Source organism: Pipistrellus hanaki (assembly GCF_964339955.1).
Source record: "Pipistrellus hanaki genome assembly, chromosome: 15".
Classification (NCBI taxonomy): Eukaryota; Metazoa; Chordata; class Mammalia; order Chiroptera; family Vespertilionidae; genus Pipistrellus; species Pipistrellus hanaki.
This window is the reverse complement of record NC_140517.1, coordinates 29,366,548-29,386,821: the sequence shown is the minus strand read 5'-3', so window position 1 is coordinate 29,386,821 and position 20,274 is coordinate 29,366,548. Positions and strand designations below refer to the sequence as shown.

General features: G+C 44.8%; 1 protein-coding gene across 4 annotated transcripts in view; it reads right to left on the bottom strand.

Moving 5' to 3' along the window:
* Window positions 1-20,274, bottom strand: part of GARRE1 (granule associated Rac and RHOG effector 1) — a 99,840-nt gene that overhangs the window by 11,150 nt on the left and 68,416 nt on the right. For all 4 annotated transcript variants that reach the window (XM_084905131.1, XM_084905129.1, XM_084905132.1 and 1 more), the window contains 7 exons: window positions 16,810-16,950; window positions 16,499-16,594; window positions 16,221-16,382; window positions 14,396-14,554; window positions 11,680-11,777; window positions 5,223-5,348; window positions 2,516-3,549 (listed from right to left, as the gene is read on the bottom strand). In XM_084905131.1, the coding sequence (XP_084761257.1) occupies window positions 2,516-3,549; window positions 5,223-5,348; window positions 11,680-11,777; window positions 14,396-14,554; window positions 16,221-16,382; window positions 16,499-16,594; window positions 16,810-16,950 (1,816 nt within the window). The remainder of the gene's footprint in view (window positions 1-2,515; window positions 3,550-5,222; window positions 5,349-11,679; window positions 11,778-14,395; window positions 14,555-16,220; window positions 16,383-16,498; window positions 16,595-16,809; window positions 16,951-20,274) is intronic.

Here is a 20,274-nt window from a genome sequence, read left to right as displayed (position 1 = left end):
GTTTTATTTTTTTTTTTACCGAGTTTTGTTTTTTCCAATTCTATAGCTAGCAAAGAGATGTGCTTTATAATCTATCATTTTCTAAAGCTTATACCTCTTATTTCCCTTGTTTTTGTCTTGATGTATTTGTTAGAAAGTTCAAGACAAAGTTACATGCTATTGGTAGCGATAATTGCCACCTGTCTGGGTCTAGATTTTATTTATTTAAAAAAATATATATTTTATTGATTTTTTACAGAGAGGAAGGGAGAGAGATAGAGAGCTAGAAAAGTCGATGAGAGAGAAACATCGACCACCTGCCTCTTGCACACCCCCTACCGGGGATGTGCCCGCAACCAATGTACCTGCCCCTGACCGGAATCGAACCTGGGATCTTTCAGTCCGCAGACCGACGCTCTACCACTGAGCCAAACCAGTTTCGGCAGGACTTATTTATTTTTTAAGAACTGCTGGTGTCTTTTATTAAATGTCTACATGGTATCTATTACTATGAGTTTTTCTCATTTAATTGGTTGATCCGATGGATTACTGTACATTAACATAGTTCCTTCTACTGAACCACCTTATAACCCTGAAGTAAACAGGGTTTAGGTAACATATGTACTGATGGATTTTCTCACATATATCCACTCATGCATGAGATGCACTATAGTTTACTTTTTGTATAATTCTTATAAAGTTTTTGTGGTAAAAATCACGTTGGGCCGAAGCCGGTTTGGCTCAGTGGTAGAGCGTCGGTCTGCGGACTAAAAGGTCCCAGGTTCGATTCCGGTCAAGGGCATGTACCTTGGTTGCGGGCACATCCCCGGTAGGGGGTGTGCAAGAGGCAGCTGGTCGATGTTTCTCTCTCATCGACGTTTCTAGCTCTCTATCTCTCTCCCTTTCTCTCTGTTAAAAATCAATAAAAAATATTTAAAAAAATCATGTTGGCTTCATAATTGCCTTTATAATCTCTTCTACTGAAATAGATCTATAGATCTAGGCAGGTTTTCTATGTCTTGGTACAATTTTGGTAATGTATATTTTATTTGGAAAGAATCCATTTTCCATTAAGTTCTCAAATGTGTTGTCATCAAGTCATATATGTAGTAATGTTTTACGAGTTCTAATTGCTCCTGTATCTGTAGTACTTATGTCTTGTTCTTTTCTTTTCTTGTTTCTTTTAGCTGTCTCTTTTATTCATTAATCCTCACACAAAAATATTTTTTCCATTGATTTTTAGAGTAGTAAGGGAAGGGGGGAGGGAGGGAGGGAGGGAGAGGGAGAGGGAGAGGGAGGGAGGGAGGGAGGGAGGGAGAGAGAGAAACTTTGATGTGAGAGAAACACATCTACTGGTTGCCTCCCACACACATCCTGCAGGGGATTGAGCCTGCAACTGAGGTGTGCCCTTGACCGGAATCGAATCCGGGATCCTTTAGTTCGCAGGCCAGTTCAGCAGGGCTCACTCTCTCTTTTTTTAATCCTCACCTGAAGATGTGTTTTTGCACTTGTTTTTTTTTGTTTGTTTGTTTGTTTTGAGAGGAAGGGAGAGGGAGAGATAGGAAGTCAGTGATGAGAGAGAATCATTGATCAGCTGCCTCCTGCATGCTCCGCACTGGGTAGTGAACCCACAACCTGGGCCTATGCCCTGACTGGGAATCAAACTGTGACCTCTTGGTTTATAGGTTGATGCTCAACCTTTGAGCCACGCCAGCCAGGCGAGGATGTGTTCTTTTTTGTTTTGTTTTGTTTTTTGTTAGCCCTCACCTGAGGATATTTTTTCCATTGCTTTTCCAGACAGAGTGGAAAGGAGGGAGGAGGAGGTGGAGAGAGAGGAAGAGAGAGGGATATGTGAGAGACACATGGATTAGTTAGTTGCCTTCTGTGTGAGCCTAACTGGGCTGAGGAATGAATCTGCAACCCAGGTACATGCCCCTGACTGGGAATTGAACCCTTGAAGCTTCATTCCACAGTTGGCGCTCTAATCATTGAGCACACCAGCCAGGGATACTATGTTTTTCTTTTAAATTTAAGTAATCCTGGCTCTTAACCTTAATTCCTCCTCCTAGTTCATTTTTGTTTTGTTTCTAAGTTCTTTTTTCCAATTTCCTAAGATAACTCTGGTGGTATATTCACACTGTGTATGTTGGGAGAAGCTGAACTCTATGACGGCAGGAGGGTAACCTACACCTTTCCTAGGTCCTGGAGTGTAAGCAGAAAAGAACACCGCAGGAAAAAGCCCCCACTGCCGTGGCTCCCATGAGCGGGAGGGCCCTGACTGGAGCCCTCTTGCACTAGTAGCTTCTCTTATGCCTCACCCTGTCCTCTGCAAAGTGAGAAAAAGAGTTCCATTTATCTTTTCAGCCTCAACCTCACTGCTTCCCACCTTTGCTGGGTCTGTCCCATGCTTGCCGTCAGACAATGAAAAGGGGTCTTTAAAATCACTTCTCCACAAGGCTGTGGCCGACTGGCCCTGTGATGTCCTCAGTGATTATATTTATGTTACAACCCTGAGGTGGGGAGGGGACTCACGTACCTGCAGGATCAAAAGGCAGAATCTCTCCCAACATTCCGAAGACTCCATCACTTTGGTCACGATTTGGCCAGGTATTATTTCTAGGTCCCTGAGGCTTCTGCCCCAAAACCTCTGACATCATGTTATCCATGTAGCTGCTCACCAGACCCAAGCTGTACAAGTCAGAACTGAGGTCAGACATGCCAGGCCACTGGCCAAGAGGAGACAGACCCACGCCGACGGGCTGTGCTGGCTGCTGGGATGAGCCATGCACCCATTTCCCAGGGGCCCGAGGCTGGGGTGGGGGCTGCTGCGGTCCAATGGGTTGGAGCAAGTGTTGGTAGTATTGAACCTGGGGTGGTTGTTGCTTTGGGGACTGCTGCTGTGGTGCCAGGCCTGGTTGGGGTGTCAGAGGTGTGTGTCCCCCAGCCTGGGGTGGCCGTGGTGGAGGGGGCACAGGCAGTGGTGGCTGTTGTGGCTGCATGGCTCCTGCCTTCTGTTCCGTCACCATGGCTGTGGCAGCAGAATTACGCCTTGTCACTAACGGGGAGCCCTGATGTGACTGGCCCATATTAAAGCCGGAGAGAAAATCGATCACCTCCTGCATTTCCTGATCAGTTGGTAAGTTCATACCCTTCTCATCCTTGCCATCATCCCCTTGCAGAAAACTGTCACGCCTCTCCATGAGAAAACCATTGGCCATTTGATTACTGGAATTCTGAGCTGACTGTGAAGGGTCTGCAGTCCTAGGAAAATTACCAATGTTCAAAATGCTTTGTAACCTTGAATCAATATTACTGGGCATTTTGGCTTTCTCTTCTGAACACCCAGCTAAGAAGATGCTTTTGGAAGGGGTATTTAGGATGGAATAATTGGTGCTGCTGCCAGAGCTGGTACATGAAGCTTTCTTGGTGAAGCGGGAGGTCAGTTTGGAGAAGGTCTTTTGCAGGCCGCCTGAAGATTTGTTCCCATTTCCAGAAGGGAGGTCAGCCTGATTCCCAAAATCACACATCTCCCTTTGCAGCTGGATCTGTATGCAGGGCAAAGCTTGTTCCCTATTTCAACAGAAATGTGTGTTTTTTTTAAAAGACAAATATACAAATTGGATAATTAAATAGACCTCTTTATATTTAAGAAAGACTTCAAGAACAAAAAAGACCTCTCTGCATATTATTAGGTTCACTTACCTATATGTATAAAAAGCCAGCGACTGAAACGACCCTAATGACTGGTGATGTCCACTGTGGCCAGTGAACCTGCCCGATGGGGGCTGGGGCTGGCTGGACAACCTCCTGTAGCCCCTCCCCGCAGCTGGCCCTGCCCGATGGGCCCCCACTATCCCAACTGGCTCATGGCCCCTCCCCCAGGCCACTGGCTCCCAATTTGCCCCCCCCACCCTATTCAGGGGCGGGCCAGCTGGCCCACCACCCACAACCTCTCCCCACAGCTGGCCCCACCCTGGTCAGTCCCCACTCCCCCAACTGGTCTGTGGTCCTGCCCCCAGACAGCTTCACATCTGATCAATGCCCCCCAATACCAATCAGGGGTGGGGCTGGCCAGCCAACTTCCCACGGCCCCTCCTCTGACTGCTGATCCCTGATCAGCCCCCCCCCCCCCCAATTGCCTGTGGTCCCTCTCACCAGCCAGCCCGGCCCTGATCAGGCCCAATTGGAGCTGGCCAGTTGGCCAACCTCCCGCCATCTCCTCCACCTGATAGGCCCAGCCCCAATCCACCCCGACTGGGGTCAGGTTGGCCAGATCCCACCCCAAATTCGTGCACTGGGCTTCTAGTTTTATAGATAATTGTGCATAACTTAAGTACTTACTATCTATGTTTATTTTAAAGAAACCTATGGTGTCTAACATGGGACTGTGTTGAAAACTACATCAGGATTCTGGCTTGAGGAGTTTGAGCAAAACCCTTTAACTGCAGAATAGGAAAGCAAAGCAAGACTAGAGTGGGGATGTCGCCAACAGAGGCCTGCTGTGTGCCTGGAGAACAGGAATTGAGAGTCTGGCAGATCCAGCACAGGGACAGTGGACAAATTCACACAGCAAAGAGGGGTGGGTGGCGAAGACTCGGACACATATATATATGAGGCAGCACTTTTGTCTTTGGGAGTAATTTGCAGACAGTGCCAAGAACAAATGGCTTTTACTTCCAAAGTTTCCCGAGCAATCATTTCTGGCCCTGAAAGAGGGCCCTGGAGATAGAAAGGGCTCTGGGTGGGGGCTGAGGCAGGTGACGGCTGGTGCAACCCTGGATGAGCCATCTCACTGCTCCAGACCTGTTGTGTTCAGAAGGACACGTGGCTAGATTTTAAGGTCCCTGTTAACCTGTTCTAAGGTTAACAATTCACAAAGGGATAATTTTATGTGTCAACTACAAAATTTGTAAACATTTCTTTGCTCTTAGTTCATAAGGAGAATACAGTTGTGTTAAAATCCTTTGATGGACTTATTCTCAAATAATAAAACAAATGAAGACAAAAATGTTAACAAAATGGGGAGTCTGGGTAAAAGACAGAGAGCAATTCTCTGGACTATTCTTGTAACTTTTCTGTAAGTTTGAAATTATTAAAAAAAAAATTAACAAAATGTTTTCTTTCTTGTTTTATGTACTCACTCTCTCAGTGACATGAGCACACATGACACTGTACGTGGTTATACAGGCCCTTGGTGTGGACCAGAATGCCAACCAATTCAAGTGACAGTGGGAGACACCAACCTCCCTGCCCTCCAGCGGCTGAGGTCCAGCACAGCCGTGTAGAGCACGTCCACCAGGCCCAGCGTCTTCTCAGGATCCAGGCTCCTTTGCAGCAGGGACATGGTGGCAGGGTCTTCTTTCAGGCACCTAGGCACAAACCAGGCTGGGTCAGTCAGGGCTGCATTTCTCAAGAAGGCCTCACACAAAGGCAACAACTTTTTAAAAAATATGTTTTATTGATTTCAGAGAGGAATGGAGAGGGAGAGAGAGAGAGATAGAAACATCATCAATCAATTGTCTTCTGCACATTCCCCCTCTGGTTACCAGGCATGTGCCCTGACTGGGAATCGAACTATTGACCTCCTGGTTAATAGGCTGATACACAATCACTGAGCCACACCGGCCAGCCAAGGCTACAATTTTTACACTTTTGCACTGATTAAAAATTTAGTAATCGTAAGAACGTTAGTAAACGTAGAGAATGACAGGGCTAACAATGAACTTGTTGCTCTGCAAAAGGAGGAGGAAGCAACAGGACCTAGTGTGTCCACGGATTTCTAACTATCTAGAATGCCTAATGCCTTCTCACTTTCCAACACTGGCTCCGGCACTGACTTTCCTCCCTACCCTGTGTGGTTCTGTGGTCTGGCACCATATTTAGCCCTTTGCAAACTCTTTCTATAAGACCTCTGCCCCTCCCTTCCTCTACAGCTCTTCACACCTATACCCAAGAAACATGGTCAACAGAGGTGGAAATCCACACAGTATGCCCCGGACTCACTGCAAATTTGAGTAAGCAACAAACATGACCTTCCCATAAGTTAACGTTTTCCTTTTCCAAGATGACTTTCACCCCTCCTTGCCTCTCCTAAAGCACTGCCATCCCCACCATGTCGCCCATTTCTTCCTATTTCAACTGTCCCTTAACTGAGAAACCACATAAACAGATGAGATCTACTCCATCTCCCTCATCACTAAGTCCACCACCTCACCGTGTCCCTGCCCACCTCCCTGCCTTTCCCCCGTCACAGTGGAACACAGTCCCTGCTCTTACTGCAGGCTGACATCTGAGTGCTATGTGCCATCCTCTTGCTTGCCCACGGACTCCTCTTATGCAATCACCCACTCCTTCCCTGGACATTCCCTTTGGCAAACATACAGTCTCTCTACCTACCTTCTCTTAGCCCCGCATTCCCCTTTAAATACTGTCCCAATTCTCTGTTCCCTATTCTCCTCTCATTCCACTCTGACGGAGCTTTTATCACCATAACTTCACTAAAATAACTTTTTTGCCGGGTCAGTGCAGCTCAGTGGTTGAGTATCAACCTATGATCCAGGAGGTCACGGTTCAATTCCTGGTCAGGACACATGTCCTGGTTTCAGGCTTGATCGCCACCCAGTAGGGGATGTGCAGGAGGCAGCCAATCAATGATTCTCTCTCATTATTGATGTTTCTATTGCTCTCTCCCTCTCCCTTCCTCTCTGGGGAAAAAAAAAAAATTATATATATATATATATATATATATATAATAACTTTAAAAAATATATATATATTTTATTGATTCTCCACAGAGAGGAAGGAAGAGGGATAGAGAGCTAGAAACGTTGATGAGAGAGAAACATTGACCAGTTGCCTCCTGCACACCCCCTGCCGGGGATGTGCCTGCAACCAAGGTACATGCCCATGACCAGAATCGAACCTGGGACCTTTCAGTCCGCAGACCAACGCTCTATCCTCTGAGCCAAACCGGTTTCGGCATATAATAACTTTTTTGTTATTGCTATTAATCTGCACCTGAGGATATTCCTTCCATTGATTTCCAGAGAATAGAAGGAAGGGAGGAAGGGGGAGACAGAAGGAAAAAGGGAGAGAGGGAAGAGAGGGTAAAGGAGAGCGAGAAACATTGATGTGAGAGCCACACGTTATTGATTGCTTGCCTCCCACACATGGGCTGGGGATTGAACCTGCAACCCATATACGTGCCCCTGACTGGGAATTGAACCCAAGACCTTTTGGTGCATGGGCTGATAGTCTAACCACTGAGAGTATCGGCCAGGGTCCCATTAAAATAACTTCTTAAAATTTTTTAAAATTTATTTCGGAGAGGAAGGGAGAGGAAGAGAGATATAGAAACATCAGTGATGAGAGAGAATCTTTGATTGGCTGCCTCCTGCATGCCCCCCACCAGGGATCGAGCCTACAACCTGTGCATTTGTCCTTGATCAGAATCGAACCCGGGACCCTTCAGTATATAGGCTGATGCTCTACCCACTGAGCCAAACTGGCTAGGGCTAAAATAACATTTATCAACCAGCTTAGATCTCAACAAAGGGCCAGTTACCTGTCTCTACCTCAACCCCTCAACCTCTGAATGTTGTACAGGTTTCTTTTCTCCTGGATCACTGTCTCTGCAGCTTTGGTGAACCCAAACTTGCTCGTTTCCTTCTACCTGTCTGGCAGCTCCTTCTTGGTCTTCTCTGGACTCCTGCTCCTTTTACCCCTGCCTCTGTATTGTGGCATGATACAGGCTTTGTCCTCTTCCCTAGACTGCATCTGGTCCTGAGGCTTCACAGACCACGCTACACTGAAGATTTTCATATTTCCTTCACACCTAACAGGTAGCTCAAAGGTAGCCTCTGGTCAACCGGATCTGGTATTGCTCAGTGTGTAGAGCGTTAGCCTGTGGACTGAAGGGTCTTGGGTTCTATTCCAGTCAAGGGTACATACGTTGGTAGCAGACTTGGTCCTCAGCCTCAGTTGGGGTGCATGTGGGAAGCAACCAGTTGATGTGTCTCTCTCTCTCTCCATCGATGCTTCTTTCTTTGTGTCTTCCCTCCCTTCCATTTTCTTTAAAAAAATCAATGGAAAAAATATCCTCGGGTGAGGGTTAACAATGAGAGGAAAAAAAAGTAGCCTGGTTAGTACTACTTTTGATTCCTCTCTTACCCACAACCATTCCGATTCCTACAGATTTCCTCAATGACTAAACAACACAGCTGTCTACAGACCTATAAGCCACCTCTAGCTCCCTCATATCCTACATCAATCTATTAGCAAATCCTGACAGTTCTTCTTCCAAAATACAGTCTGCACCCAACACTTCTCACCCTCCCTTACTACTGCTCTACTCCAAGAAACCACCACCATCTGTGTGTCAGGAACACACTGCCAACTGGTCTCCTTTTCTCCTCTCTGGGCCCTCCAAGGCCCACCCTCCACACAGCAGCTGGAGTGAGCCTCCGACACCACAAAGCAGAACACATCCCTTCCATTTGAAGCCCTTGACTGGCAGCCTGTCATACTGAAGTGCAGTCTAAACTCCTCAGCCCAGCCCTCCAAGCTCTCTGCTCACACCTCTCCACCATCACCTCCGCTCACCCTGTCCTAATTACAAGGCCTTCTGTCACTCCCTGAATATGGTGGGATTGCCCACATCTCCGGACCTTTGCTCTTGCTGCTGCCTTCTCCCAACTGCTTTCCTGTGAGAGCTACTGCCCACCATGCAAGCCCCCAGTGCCCATGCAGAGCATCTCCACCAAGAGGCCTTTCTGAGAGGGAGAACCAGAAAGAGGTTGTCTGTCGGCTCCTGGGCACTCGGGAGTTAAATGGGGAGAGAAACACTGGCACAGCCACCCTGAGAGGCAGCAGCTAACTCTCCAAATGGCTGCACGAGAAGAAATGAGTGAGCTGGCCAGTTTCAGGAACACTGGAAAGGCAACAAGGCAAGCGCTGACAGTGTCGCACCAGCCTCTCGACTCCTGGAGAACTCAGCCAGTGGACCCGGCCCAGGTTTGTGCACTGAATCCCCTCAGCCTGGAGTTGCTCATTGTTAGGACACACGTGCTCTATGCTCCCAAGCCACCTGCTGCCTGTCATCTGGCTGGTCATATACGCTGGTCATGCAGAAAGGAGCACTACAGATCCTAGTAATAATTTCTATTTCTGAAAATCAACAAATTGGCATTTTTATTTTACTTATCCGTCTTGAGAACAGTCCCCTTTAAGAGACTAAAGCTATTCTTTTCACACATCACTCAGACTTGCTTAAGACCCTTTACCCATTCTTAAATATCCAAGTCTCTTAAGGACCCTGCAAGTCCTGGCGTCTATAAACCCTCCTCTCCCCCCACTTCTTAATCATCACCTACCATATCTCCCAGCCATGCTGGGTGACTCCCAGGCCTTTGTGTTCCTTCTGCTTGGAATGTTTTCCTCATCTATTCTCCACATGGCCAGCTCCTCTTAAATGTCACATCCTCAGAGGCCCTTCATAACTGACCTCATCCAAAATAGCCTCCCTTACCCATCTCTACCCTAGTTATTCTCTGTCATATGACATCATTCTGCTCTTATTCCCTTCATACACTCCCAGTATGAACTTAACTCTTATGCTTATTAGTTCTTCCTTCCTTGTCCCCATTACAAAGTCAGCTCAGTTAGGGGCAGGGACCCTATCTTTCTTACTCATGATTAAATTCCCAGGGCCCAGGCAATGTCTATCACACATTAGGTATTTAGTATTTGTTTAAAGAAAAATGGATAGCTCAAGTATGATAGTTTAAAAATTTAAGTAAAGTATTACTTTGGGAAAAAAATCTGGCAGCAAGGAATATAATAAATTCTTGACTGGCTTTGCTAACAATTTCATTTTCTCGAAGGTGCAGTCATCATTTCTATTTGAGTCCGTCTGTCTCAACAAGCACATAATTTTATAACTTGAAAGAAACAAGAAAGAAACTTTGTATTTTTACCAAAAGCAACCAGCAGAGGGAACCACTCCAAGGCCACATAACCCATCGAAGTTCAATGATTACAAAGGAAATCAATCATACAGTTTTGAAAGTAAACTGGAGTGCTACCCATTTCAGTACTAGCTGTTTATAATAGCCAAGTTATTTAAAAATTCAAACTTTTTTTCAAAATGGGAATCCAAGTTAAACAGACTGTTTCTTTTTTCTTTTTTTAAAGAGAATTAAAATTATCAATTGATTTATTTTAGAAAGAGACGAAGAGCGAGGGAGAGGGAGATATCAATCAGTTGTTTCACTTATTTATGCATTCATTGGTTGATTCTTATATGTGCCCTGAACTGGAGATAGAGCCTGCAACCTTGGTGTATGGGACGACACTCTAACCAATTTACCCAGGTTAAACTGAGAATTTCAAGAACTTGCACTGGAAAACAAATTAAGAAATTGGGAACACAAAAATCTTACAGAAAAATAAGCTTTAAATGTATTGTATGATAGGAATAAAAATATGCATATAAATTACTATTCATTTCAGAAAACAGTATACCATCTGAATAATCAAATTATAAATTTTGGTTGGGGAGGAGAACTCATAGATGGGAGATTTGGGGACATGAAGTGTACTGTCAACCCCTACTTGATATATCAACTAGTTCTAAAACTTTGGGAAGAATCTACTGCTGGACCCTCACATTTCAAGGAAAAATGGTTTAAATATAATTTGCATTTCTCATCTCTCACTTTAGTCCATACAAGCACCGACATTGCCACTGCTCCTTACTATATCTATTCCTATCTACATGCTTTAAATATTTTCTATACAGTTAAATATTAATTCAGATTTTAACTTTAATAGCAAAAGTCTCCCAATATATGTTTAATTTTTGCTGTTTACTGATAAAACTATGACTCTGGTCCTTATAGTTGAATCTGTACAGACATCACTGGGAAAAACCCCTACAGGTGGAACTGTGGAATTGCTGAGGTCGTATCTCTTATTTTAGGTCTCCGATACATTAAACTACTCTCTAGGAAGGCTGTCATTTATTCAATAACTAACTTCTGTGTCTGTTTTTGTACAGTCTGGCCCAAATACAGTATTCTAAAATAATATATTATTCCAAAACAAATCGAGCATGGTAGGCAAAATAGTACTTAGTGTTTCTTTACTTTGCCTTTATTAGGGGAGGTTACAGTTTCTCCATGTATTTGTTAACTATATGTCTTCTGATTTACCTGTTCCTTTATCTTGCCCATTTTCTTAGGAGTAGTCAAAATAAAAATTGTTCAGTTTGTCCCCAGATAGGCAATGACACTGGGTATGTAATGACATGAACTTGAGATCATCAGAGTTGCTGGAATAGACAAAGGTGGAGGAGGAATTCTATGTTCTGGACTCAGCTTTAGAGAAACACTGGTGACTTGGAGAAAATGATATATTCTGTCTAAAAGCAGTGGACAAAGAAAATAATATTGCTCATTATGATTCATGAGTATATAACATTTTAGTTATATTTTTGGTCAATGAGACTTGGCTTCAGGCACCTTGGCTTCCTCATCTTGGACTGATAATCATGACATGGCAGTAATACAGCACCACTGCCATAAACCTGCATAAACAGAAGATGTGTCCTATCAGCTAGCAGAGAATTTGTCCATGACAGCAATATTATCAAATAAGTGAAAACTTCTATCACAGCTTAGGCTTATGTTAATATAACATTACCATGTGGATGGGACTTGAACCACGATTCTTGAGCCTTCTAAACTGATTTGGGGGGCATAGGCTTCCTTATTTTCTATCTGTGCTGTGTCAACTACCACCTAAGAGAGAAATAAATATAATGATCAGCATTCAGAGAGAAAAATGTTCACAAACAAATCCCATACATGAACCTATCAATGCTAAGTGACTCTGGCAAGAACTATTCCCCTAGCAAAGCAGGTATGCAGAGGCCAGTCAGGTAGGTAATAAAGATGACTGAATACAGTAATCCTATATAATAAAAGCCTAATATGCTAAGTGTCCAGTCATCCAGGCAGCTGTTCAACCAATCAAAGTGTGCTATGCTAATGATATGCTAAGGCCACTCAACTGCTCACTATGATGTGCACTGACCACCAGGAGGCAGATGCTCCGACCGGTAGGTTAGCTTGCTGCTGGAGTCTGGCCAATCAAGACTGAGTGGAACAGGCTGGACACCCCCTGGAGCCCTCCCGCAACCCCTCCCCTGCTGGCCAACCTCCCAACCTCCCATGTCCCTCCCCAGCCCTGATCATACACTAATGGGGTCCCTCAGCCTGGCTTGCACCATCTTGCAATCCAGGACTCTTCCGGGATGTCAGTCAGACTGGTTGCTATGATGCACACTGACCACCAGAGGGCAGATGCTCCACAGTGGGAGCACCCCCCAGCCAGAAGCCAGGCTCAGGGCTGGTGAGTGAAGTGGCGGTGCCTGGAGCCTCTCCACTGCAGTGCTAAGCAGGCAGTGGGACATCCCCAGAGGGCTTCCAGACTGCAAGAGGGCACAGGCCGAGCCGAAGGACCCCCTGAGTGCATCAATGTCGTGCATCAGGCCTCTAGTATTTCAATAAATAGAAACCAATTTCTAGGTGTAGGATGTGCTGAATTTTGCAAGCACTTGTAGCACTTCTTCCAAACTATAAATGTTAGTTAGGAACTGCTTTGTTTCCTTTATCTCAGTATTTAAAAAATTTATGCACTTGAAAGGAGTAAAAATGCCACAAAAAATCAAACCAATGCTTCAGAAAAGCCCATCTATAATGACCAAAAACAAGCCAGAAGTGGATGAAGCTTTTCTTAAAGATCATTTTAGTCTCAACCATCAATAAAAACACAACTACTTCAGGAAAGGTAAAGAACCAGCCCTTCCTTCAATGGTTTCCTCTTATTTGGAGGACAGTCTTTAATATTACAGAATGATATAGTATCCTACATAATTTAGAGTTTGATAAAGTGATGAATTTTCAAATAACTAAAATAACTTTAAGAAGAGAATCATAAACCACTTGAAACCCAAGTCTGTGACATATCAGAAGGGTAAAGCCATGCAGAGTTGTTTATTTTGATTCCAAACACAGCCTGTGATGGAGCTCATTTCCACTGCTGTAAACAGTTCCCACAGCTGGTCTCATGTCCTGTGGAAAAGACTTCCTGTCCAAGTAATACCCATTGTTGGGCCAGGCAGGTGTTTCCTCTCTCCTCCAAGCCCCAGAACCATAATCTAAAGGTTCTTTGTCAGCCTGTACAAAGGTGCCCTGAGATCAAGGGGTATGGATCTAGAACAAAGTTTCTGATCTTTGAATAATAATGGGACTTTTTTTTTTAGCCTCCAACATACTTGTCTTTTTCTACACATTCCTTTATGGAAAACTGATTGCCATGGTTCTCCTAGCTTCAGTTCAATCTCCCAAAGAGAGTGGGCTATTCTATACTTCAGCAGGGGGTCTCCAGTCTATGCTTCTTATAGGATTCCTATACTGAGGAGCATGTATACCTCCCCAATGTGGACGGGCCTTCATCTGGCCTCTACAAGGCAGCACCATCCTGAGCTCAGCCACCGAAGCCTTCGCCCACATGAAACAAAGGGACAGCACCTGCCCAGCAGCTACTTTCATAAAGTAGGGATTAGACTAAAACACAGTTCTTTCATTTTCTTAGTTCTAATTAGCTTCTTTTAGCCCAACTGAAATGCTATATATTTTCAAAAAGTATTTAATTCAAGAAAGTACAAACACACACAAGGTTATGTGGGTCAGCAGTGTCAAATAAAAAGCTAAATGGTGACTTCAGATATTGATCCCATCCAACTTTAGCAAAAGTTATTCTCTCCAATGGTGATAAAGACTAAGCTTATTTCTGAGTTGACACTTACTCGATTGCTAAGGAGGAGAGAGCAGGGATACAAAGTAACTGGATGGAGAGTTACTTATACCACTGAGGTCTCTGAGAGGTGATATCTGAGCTGACATTAAGAAGACTGAGAAGAAGTGAGCTACATGATAATCAGAGAGTATTCTCAGGTAAGAGGAGCATCAAATGCAAAGGCCTCAGACAGGTAGAAGCTTGGCCTGTTTGAGCAACAGAAAGACATCCATTGAAGCTCCAGAGTAGTCAGGTCAAGTCAAAGGACCCTATCAAATCATTTCCAGTGAAATGGTTTCCTTAAAATGAGGAAAGCCTGCAACATCATTTTACAACTAGGTTCCCTACCAATACATATTAAAAATCTACAAAAAAAAAAAAGACTTTTTAATGCTACTCTTTCCTTACCTTTCTATCTGGTCTAAACTCTGCAGCACCCAGGAACCGTTAAAGTTACTCAGCATTTTCACACATGCCCGCACCCCATCCTCACATGCTTAAAACATCGTCTGTCTCTTTTCTCTCTCTCCCCCATCCATCACACATATTCACTCACCAGTCCAGCTTGGCCAAACAGCAGCTGTACAGCAGTCTTGCAGGCGCTCCGCCAGGTGGATGGGCACACCTGGTTCAGTACTTCAGTTACAGGAAAATCATCCCTTGGTGTGATTCCATTATAGCAGCCTGCCTCCTTGATCAGCTGTAACATTGTATGCTATAAATATATAACAAGAGTGGTCATATCTTAAGATAAAGCTACACAAGAGTGTTCATATCTTAAGATAAAATTGTAGACTGAAATGCATTTACAGGTACACAATAGTCCTCAAAAGAAAAGTATTTTGTTTAAGTACCCCAAATAATGGAATTTAATTTGTTAAGTAATTATCATCAGACACTCTCAGATATTTTCTCAATCCTATAGAGTGAATGATTATATACATCACATTCATTGATAACATGTTGGTATTTCTATACTAGTACAAAATGCAGCATTATCTAGCAATCTGGTTGAGGAATTTTGAATTCTGAATTCCTCTAAATAAGGAGACAAAATCATCTGGTAGAAGTAAATACCAATAAAAACCTCAACTTTGCTTTGGATTACCAAGTGGTCAGGTATGCAGGCTCTGGAAACAGATTGCGTAAGTTCAAATTCCAATCCACTACTTTCCAGCTATGTGACCTTGGGCCTTAGTTCCTCTTTCTCCAGTGGGGTGAAGGGTATGCTCATGAGTGATCATTAAAAAAGACGACACAAGTGAAATGGTTGGCATAGTAATGCTTGACTCATGTTGCTCCACAAATGGAAATAATTGTGGCCATATTATGACAAGATTTCTCCTCTTATTTTTCATGAAAGTCCACTGGAATATTAACCATAAAGAGTATTTTATAATGTGCTTTCAAAAACCTTTATGTTAGCCGAAACCAGTTTAGCTCAGTGGATAGAGTATCGGCTTGCGGACTGAGGGGTCGCAGGTTCGATTCCGGTCAAGGGCATGTACCTTGGTTGTGGGCAGATCCCCAGTGGGGGGTGTGCAGGAGGCAGCTGATCGGTGATTCTCTTTCATCGATGTTTCTAGCTCTCTATCACTCTCCCTTCCTCTCTTTAAAAAGTCAATAAAATATATTTAAAAAAAACAACCACCAAAAAACCTTTATGTTAGACATTTGAACAAAATTACAAATAAAACTAACTTGACAAACATCTCATTAAAAAAGTTACCATAGCCCTAACCTGTTTGGCTCAGTGGATAGAACCTCGGCCTTCGGACTGAAGAGTCCCAGGTTGAATTCCAGTCAAGGGCATGTACCTTGGTTGTGGGCACATCCCCAGTAGGGGGTGTGCAGGAGGCAGCGGATCAATGTTTCTCTCTCATCGATGTTTATAACTCTCTATCCCTCTCTCATCTTCTCTCTCTAAAATCAATAAAAACATATATATTAAAAATAAAAAAAAATAAAAAGTCACCATAGCCCTGGCCAGTGTGGCTCAGTTGGTTGGAGCACTGTCCCATACACCAAAAGGTTAGATTCCTGGTCAGGGCACATACCTAGGTTGCAGGTTTGATCCCAGGCCCTGATGCAGCACATGTGGGAGGCAAGCAATTGATGTTTCGATTGCTGTTTGTCTCTCACTTTGATGTTTCTCTTTTTCTCTTCCTGCCCCTCTCTCTAAAAATCCTCCCTTGAGGGAGGATTAAAAATAAATTCACCATAGTTCATTTTTAAATACCACTTTATAGAGAAAGGTTAATGCCTCCTGACCCAACTTCAGTTTTGTTTTTTAATCTATATTCTTTACAAGCCTTTAAGTTTCCTTAACAACTCTATTTTCAAGTTCACACCCATGTTGTTGGAACCCCATGGAAAGCTACCGTCTTAAGTTTCAGATTGTCAGCGGCTGACTCGTTGAAGGAGACTCCCTTCAGGAAGTGTGATCCAATCTGCACAGGGACAGTAGGAAGCTCACACTGCATGGGCTGCGGGGGCGTCTGCCTCCGCCCTGTTTGCTGTGCTTCTGCCTCGCTGCAGCAGCCCTGGAAGAGGTTTGGGTGGGAGAGAAAGGGTGACCCACAGCTCATCTATCAAGACACTTGGTATGGCGAGACTGCCATGCCACAGCTTCCAAGAACTACCAGAAAGAAAAATATACCTGCAAACTGGCTTCAATTGCTTTTGGATTCAAGTGGAAACCAGCTTTCATTGCATATTCACAGTGGCCTAAGCGTTCCAGAGCTATTTTATATGCCTGCAAAGAAATTATTTAAAAAAAAATCAAGATTACACAGATTATAAAATAACAAAGTCCAATGAAAATAGAAACTTAAAATTTCTATAGTTTTTAAAACACATAAGGTCAGCTACTATCATATTACTCTTTCTAATTGGTTCAATATCACAACTGAAACTCCCTCCCTTGTCCCTATCCCAGAGGTATCGCTGTGCCAGCTCTGAAAAACTTACTTGCAAAGCACTGTCAATTTTTATGTTCAGTTCTTTTAGCTGGTGCTCAGGAATCGCTGCACTTTGAGAACAGAAGAGCTGTTGAACTTCAATTCCTGCCAGGCGGCCATCACAGCCTCTTTCTCTGAGTCTAGATGTTGCCTGCAACATGAATAATTACTAGTAAGTAAAAGAGAATGCTGCAGACACTGGCAAAATTAAAAAGATAAAATACAAAAACAAAGGAGATAAAGCAAGAAATCATCTAAGCATTAAGATATAAGCCAGATATTCTGGATTGGTTGCATTAAGAAGAGGGCAGCCAGAAATTTTGGAAGATTCCAGCAAGCATCCTGAAGAAAACATAAGCCTGACACAACACCATCTTTAAGAAACCCTGGAAAGCTGGGCGAGTTTGGTTCAGTGGATAGAGCATCGGCCTGTGGACTGAAGGGTCCCAAGGTTCGATTACGGGTCCGGGCATATGCTTGGGTTACGAGCTCGATCCCCAAAAAGGGGGCATGCAGGAGGCAGTCGATCAATGATTCTCATCATGTTTCTCTCTCTCCTGAAATCAATAAAAATATATTTTAAAAAAGAAAAGAAACCCTGGGGGAAAAAACTTCCTGACCTGTTATTTTTTATATATAAAAATATTTGCATTTAAAAATTTTCTGCTCTAGCCAAAACCGGTTTGGCTCAGTGGTAAGAGCACTGATCTGTGGACTGAAAGGTCCCAGGTTCGATTCCGGTCAAGGGCATGTATACTGGTTGCAGGCACATCCCCGGTAGGGGGTGTGCAGGGGGCAGCTGGTCGATGTTTCTCTCTCATCGACATTTCTAGCTCTCTAGCTCTCTTCCTTTCTCTCTGTTAAAAATCAATAAAATATAAATAAATAAATAAATAAATAAATAAATAAATAAATAAAAATTTTCTGCTCTAGAAAAACAAGTAACCTAGAATATTGGCATCTGGTGTTTCCAGAATAAAAACAAAACAAAACAATGTATATAGTTGGGTGTTCCTATATATCAAAGTAAAAGTTATACCAATACAGAACAATAAAAAAAATATCAGAACATTAAAGGAAAAACAGAACTTTTGAAATATTAAATACTAATTATTCAGGCATCAAACATGTTTATGAAGAGTACATAAGCAAGAAAGAAAATAAGAAAAAACTAATCTTCCTTGTGATAAAATGTAAGTTATGGTTCATGACTACAGAGTAAGAAAAATAAGTATCTGATTTGTTAGGTGGGAGGAGAGCTTCAGGATGAACTCTCTGTCAATTCTCCAATGTCTATTTTTGTTGCAATAATAGTGCAACAAATAACATTTTTAAACAGTTTTGTTCTCTAGGCTAGTGTAAGAGTTGTAATGTTTACCAAAGATGTAGGACTAAGGAAAAGTAGTGAGCAACTCTCTATATACTAGAGGCCCGATGCACAAAATTTGGTCCCTAGGCCTGGCCGGCAATCGAAGTGCGAGCATCTGACATGGAAGGGCAGATCCCAGCTGACCTCTGGGCCCTGGGCAACACCTGGGCCCCCAGGCCCATGCACACCTCCCTCCGCCTGAGCCACAGTGCCTGAGTCCCCACATGGAGACGTGGTGAGTGCAACCTGATGCTGCGGGCCGCGGCGCAGCGTGGGCCTCTGGGCCACCCAGCAGCACTGCACAGAAGCCAGGCAGGCAGTGTGGTCTTTCCCGGCCAGCCTCACAGACACGCTCCGGTGCAAACCCACGGGGAGTCAGACCGGCCCCTGCGGTCCCGGTGGCTGTGGCCTTGCTCACCCAGAAGAGGCTGTGTGGGTACGGGGCAGGCTCCTTGCAGGTGCCCGGCACCTGAGTGCATGAGCTCTGGTATCCTAGTGGGGGGGTGAGGGGGAGCAGGGGGAATGAGAATGAGCTTGGTGGACAACCTGCATTCTATATAACAGCACCTTCATCCCGTCACCCCTTCCCCCAGGCAGCTGGCCAGAGGTCATAGCCCCCCGCCAGGGCACGGCGGGAGGTTGGTTGCTGCAACCCACCCCCAGTTCCAAGTACCAGCCCGGGGCCTGCTGGCCACTGGTTGCCATCTGTGGGGCGATCTTTGGGGTGATCGGGCCCCCACTTGCACCTGCCTTGGCCAGGCCTAGGGAGCACACCCGTGAACAAATTTCGTACACCTAACAAGACCTGTATGTCTTGGCCTGGCACTGCCCGCTCACCTGCTCCAACTTCCCACTGTGGTGCTGCTTTCATTGGGGTCCATTGGGGCCAGCATCTGCCATATTTCATGCTGCCCCCTGGTGTTTAACACATACCATAGCAAGTGGTCAAATCCCAGTGGAACAATTTGCATGTTAGGCTTTTATTATCCTAACTAATAAAAGAACGATATGCAAATTAACCACCACTCCGCTATACCAACAAGCCAATCAGGAGCGAGTATGCAAATTAACCCGACCAAGATGTCTGTGGCCATGGAGCAAGCAGGAGGCTTGGGTTTCCCTGGCAATGGAGAAAGCCAAGCTTTCCACACACCCTGGCCTCTGCTCAAGGCTGCAAAGTTTCAATTATAGAAAATAAATAAATCCCAACAAAAATGGCGGCAGACTTGGAGCTGGAGAGAACAGGAGGCTTGAGTTGCCCCCAGCAATGGAGGAAGCCAAGCTTCTGCCGTCTTGGTTGGCCTTCACTTCAGGCTACAAAGTTTCAGTTATAGAAGATACATAAATTCCCACAGAAATGGCTGACACCACGGAGCAAGCAGGAGGCTTGGTTCTGATCCAGGCTACAAAGTTTCAATTGTAGAAGATAAATAAATTCCAGATACCAGGGCCTCTGCTTGGGTCGCTGGGGGGTGTGGCCGACCTGCAAACCACCACAGGCCTCTCGCTCAGGCCGCCACACACTCCAAGGGAACCCCCACCCTGATCCGGGACACACTACAGGGAAAATCAGCTGGCCTCCACCCATGCACCAGGCCTTTATCCTATCTAATAAAAGAGTAATATGCAGATTGACCATCATTCCAACACACAAAATGGCTGCCCCCATGTGGTCAAAGATCCTGTTCCTGCCCCCATGACGGCCACCACAAGATGGCCAGCAAGGGAAGGCAGTTGGGAGGCACCAGGCCTGCAAGGGAGAGCAGTTGAGAGGGATCTGGCCTGTAAGGGAGGGCAGTTGAGGGCAATCAACCCTGCAGGGAAGGACAGTTAGGGGTAACCAGGCTGGCAGAAGAGGGAAGTTGGGGGCAAACAGGCTGGCAGGGGAGCAGTTAGACATCAATCAGGCTGGCATGGGAGTAGTTAGGGGGTGATCACATTGGCACGCAGAAGCAGTTAGGGACAATCAGGAAGGCAGGCAGGCAAGCAGTTGGGAGCCAGCAGTCCTGGATTGTGAGAGGGATGTCCCACTGCCCATTTAGGCCCAATCCCAGTGGGTCCCAGATTGGAGAGGGTGCAGGCTGGGCTGAGGGACACCCCCCTCCT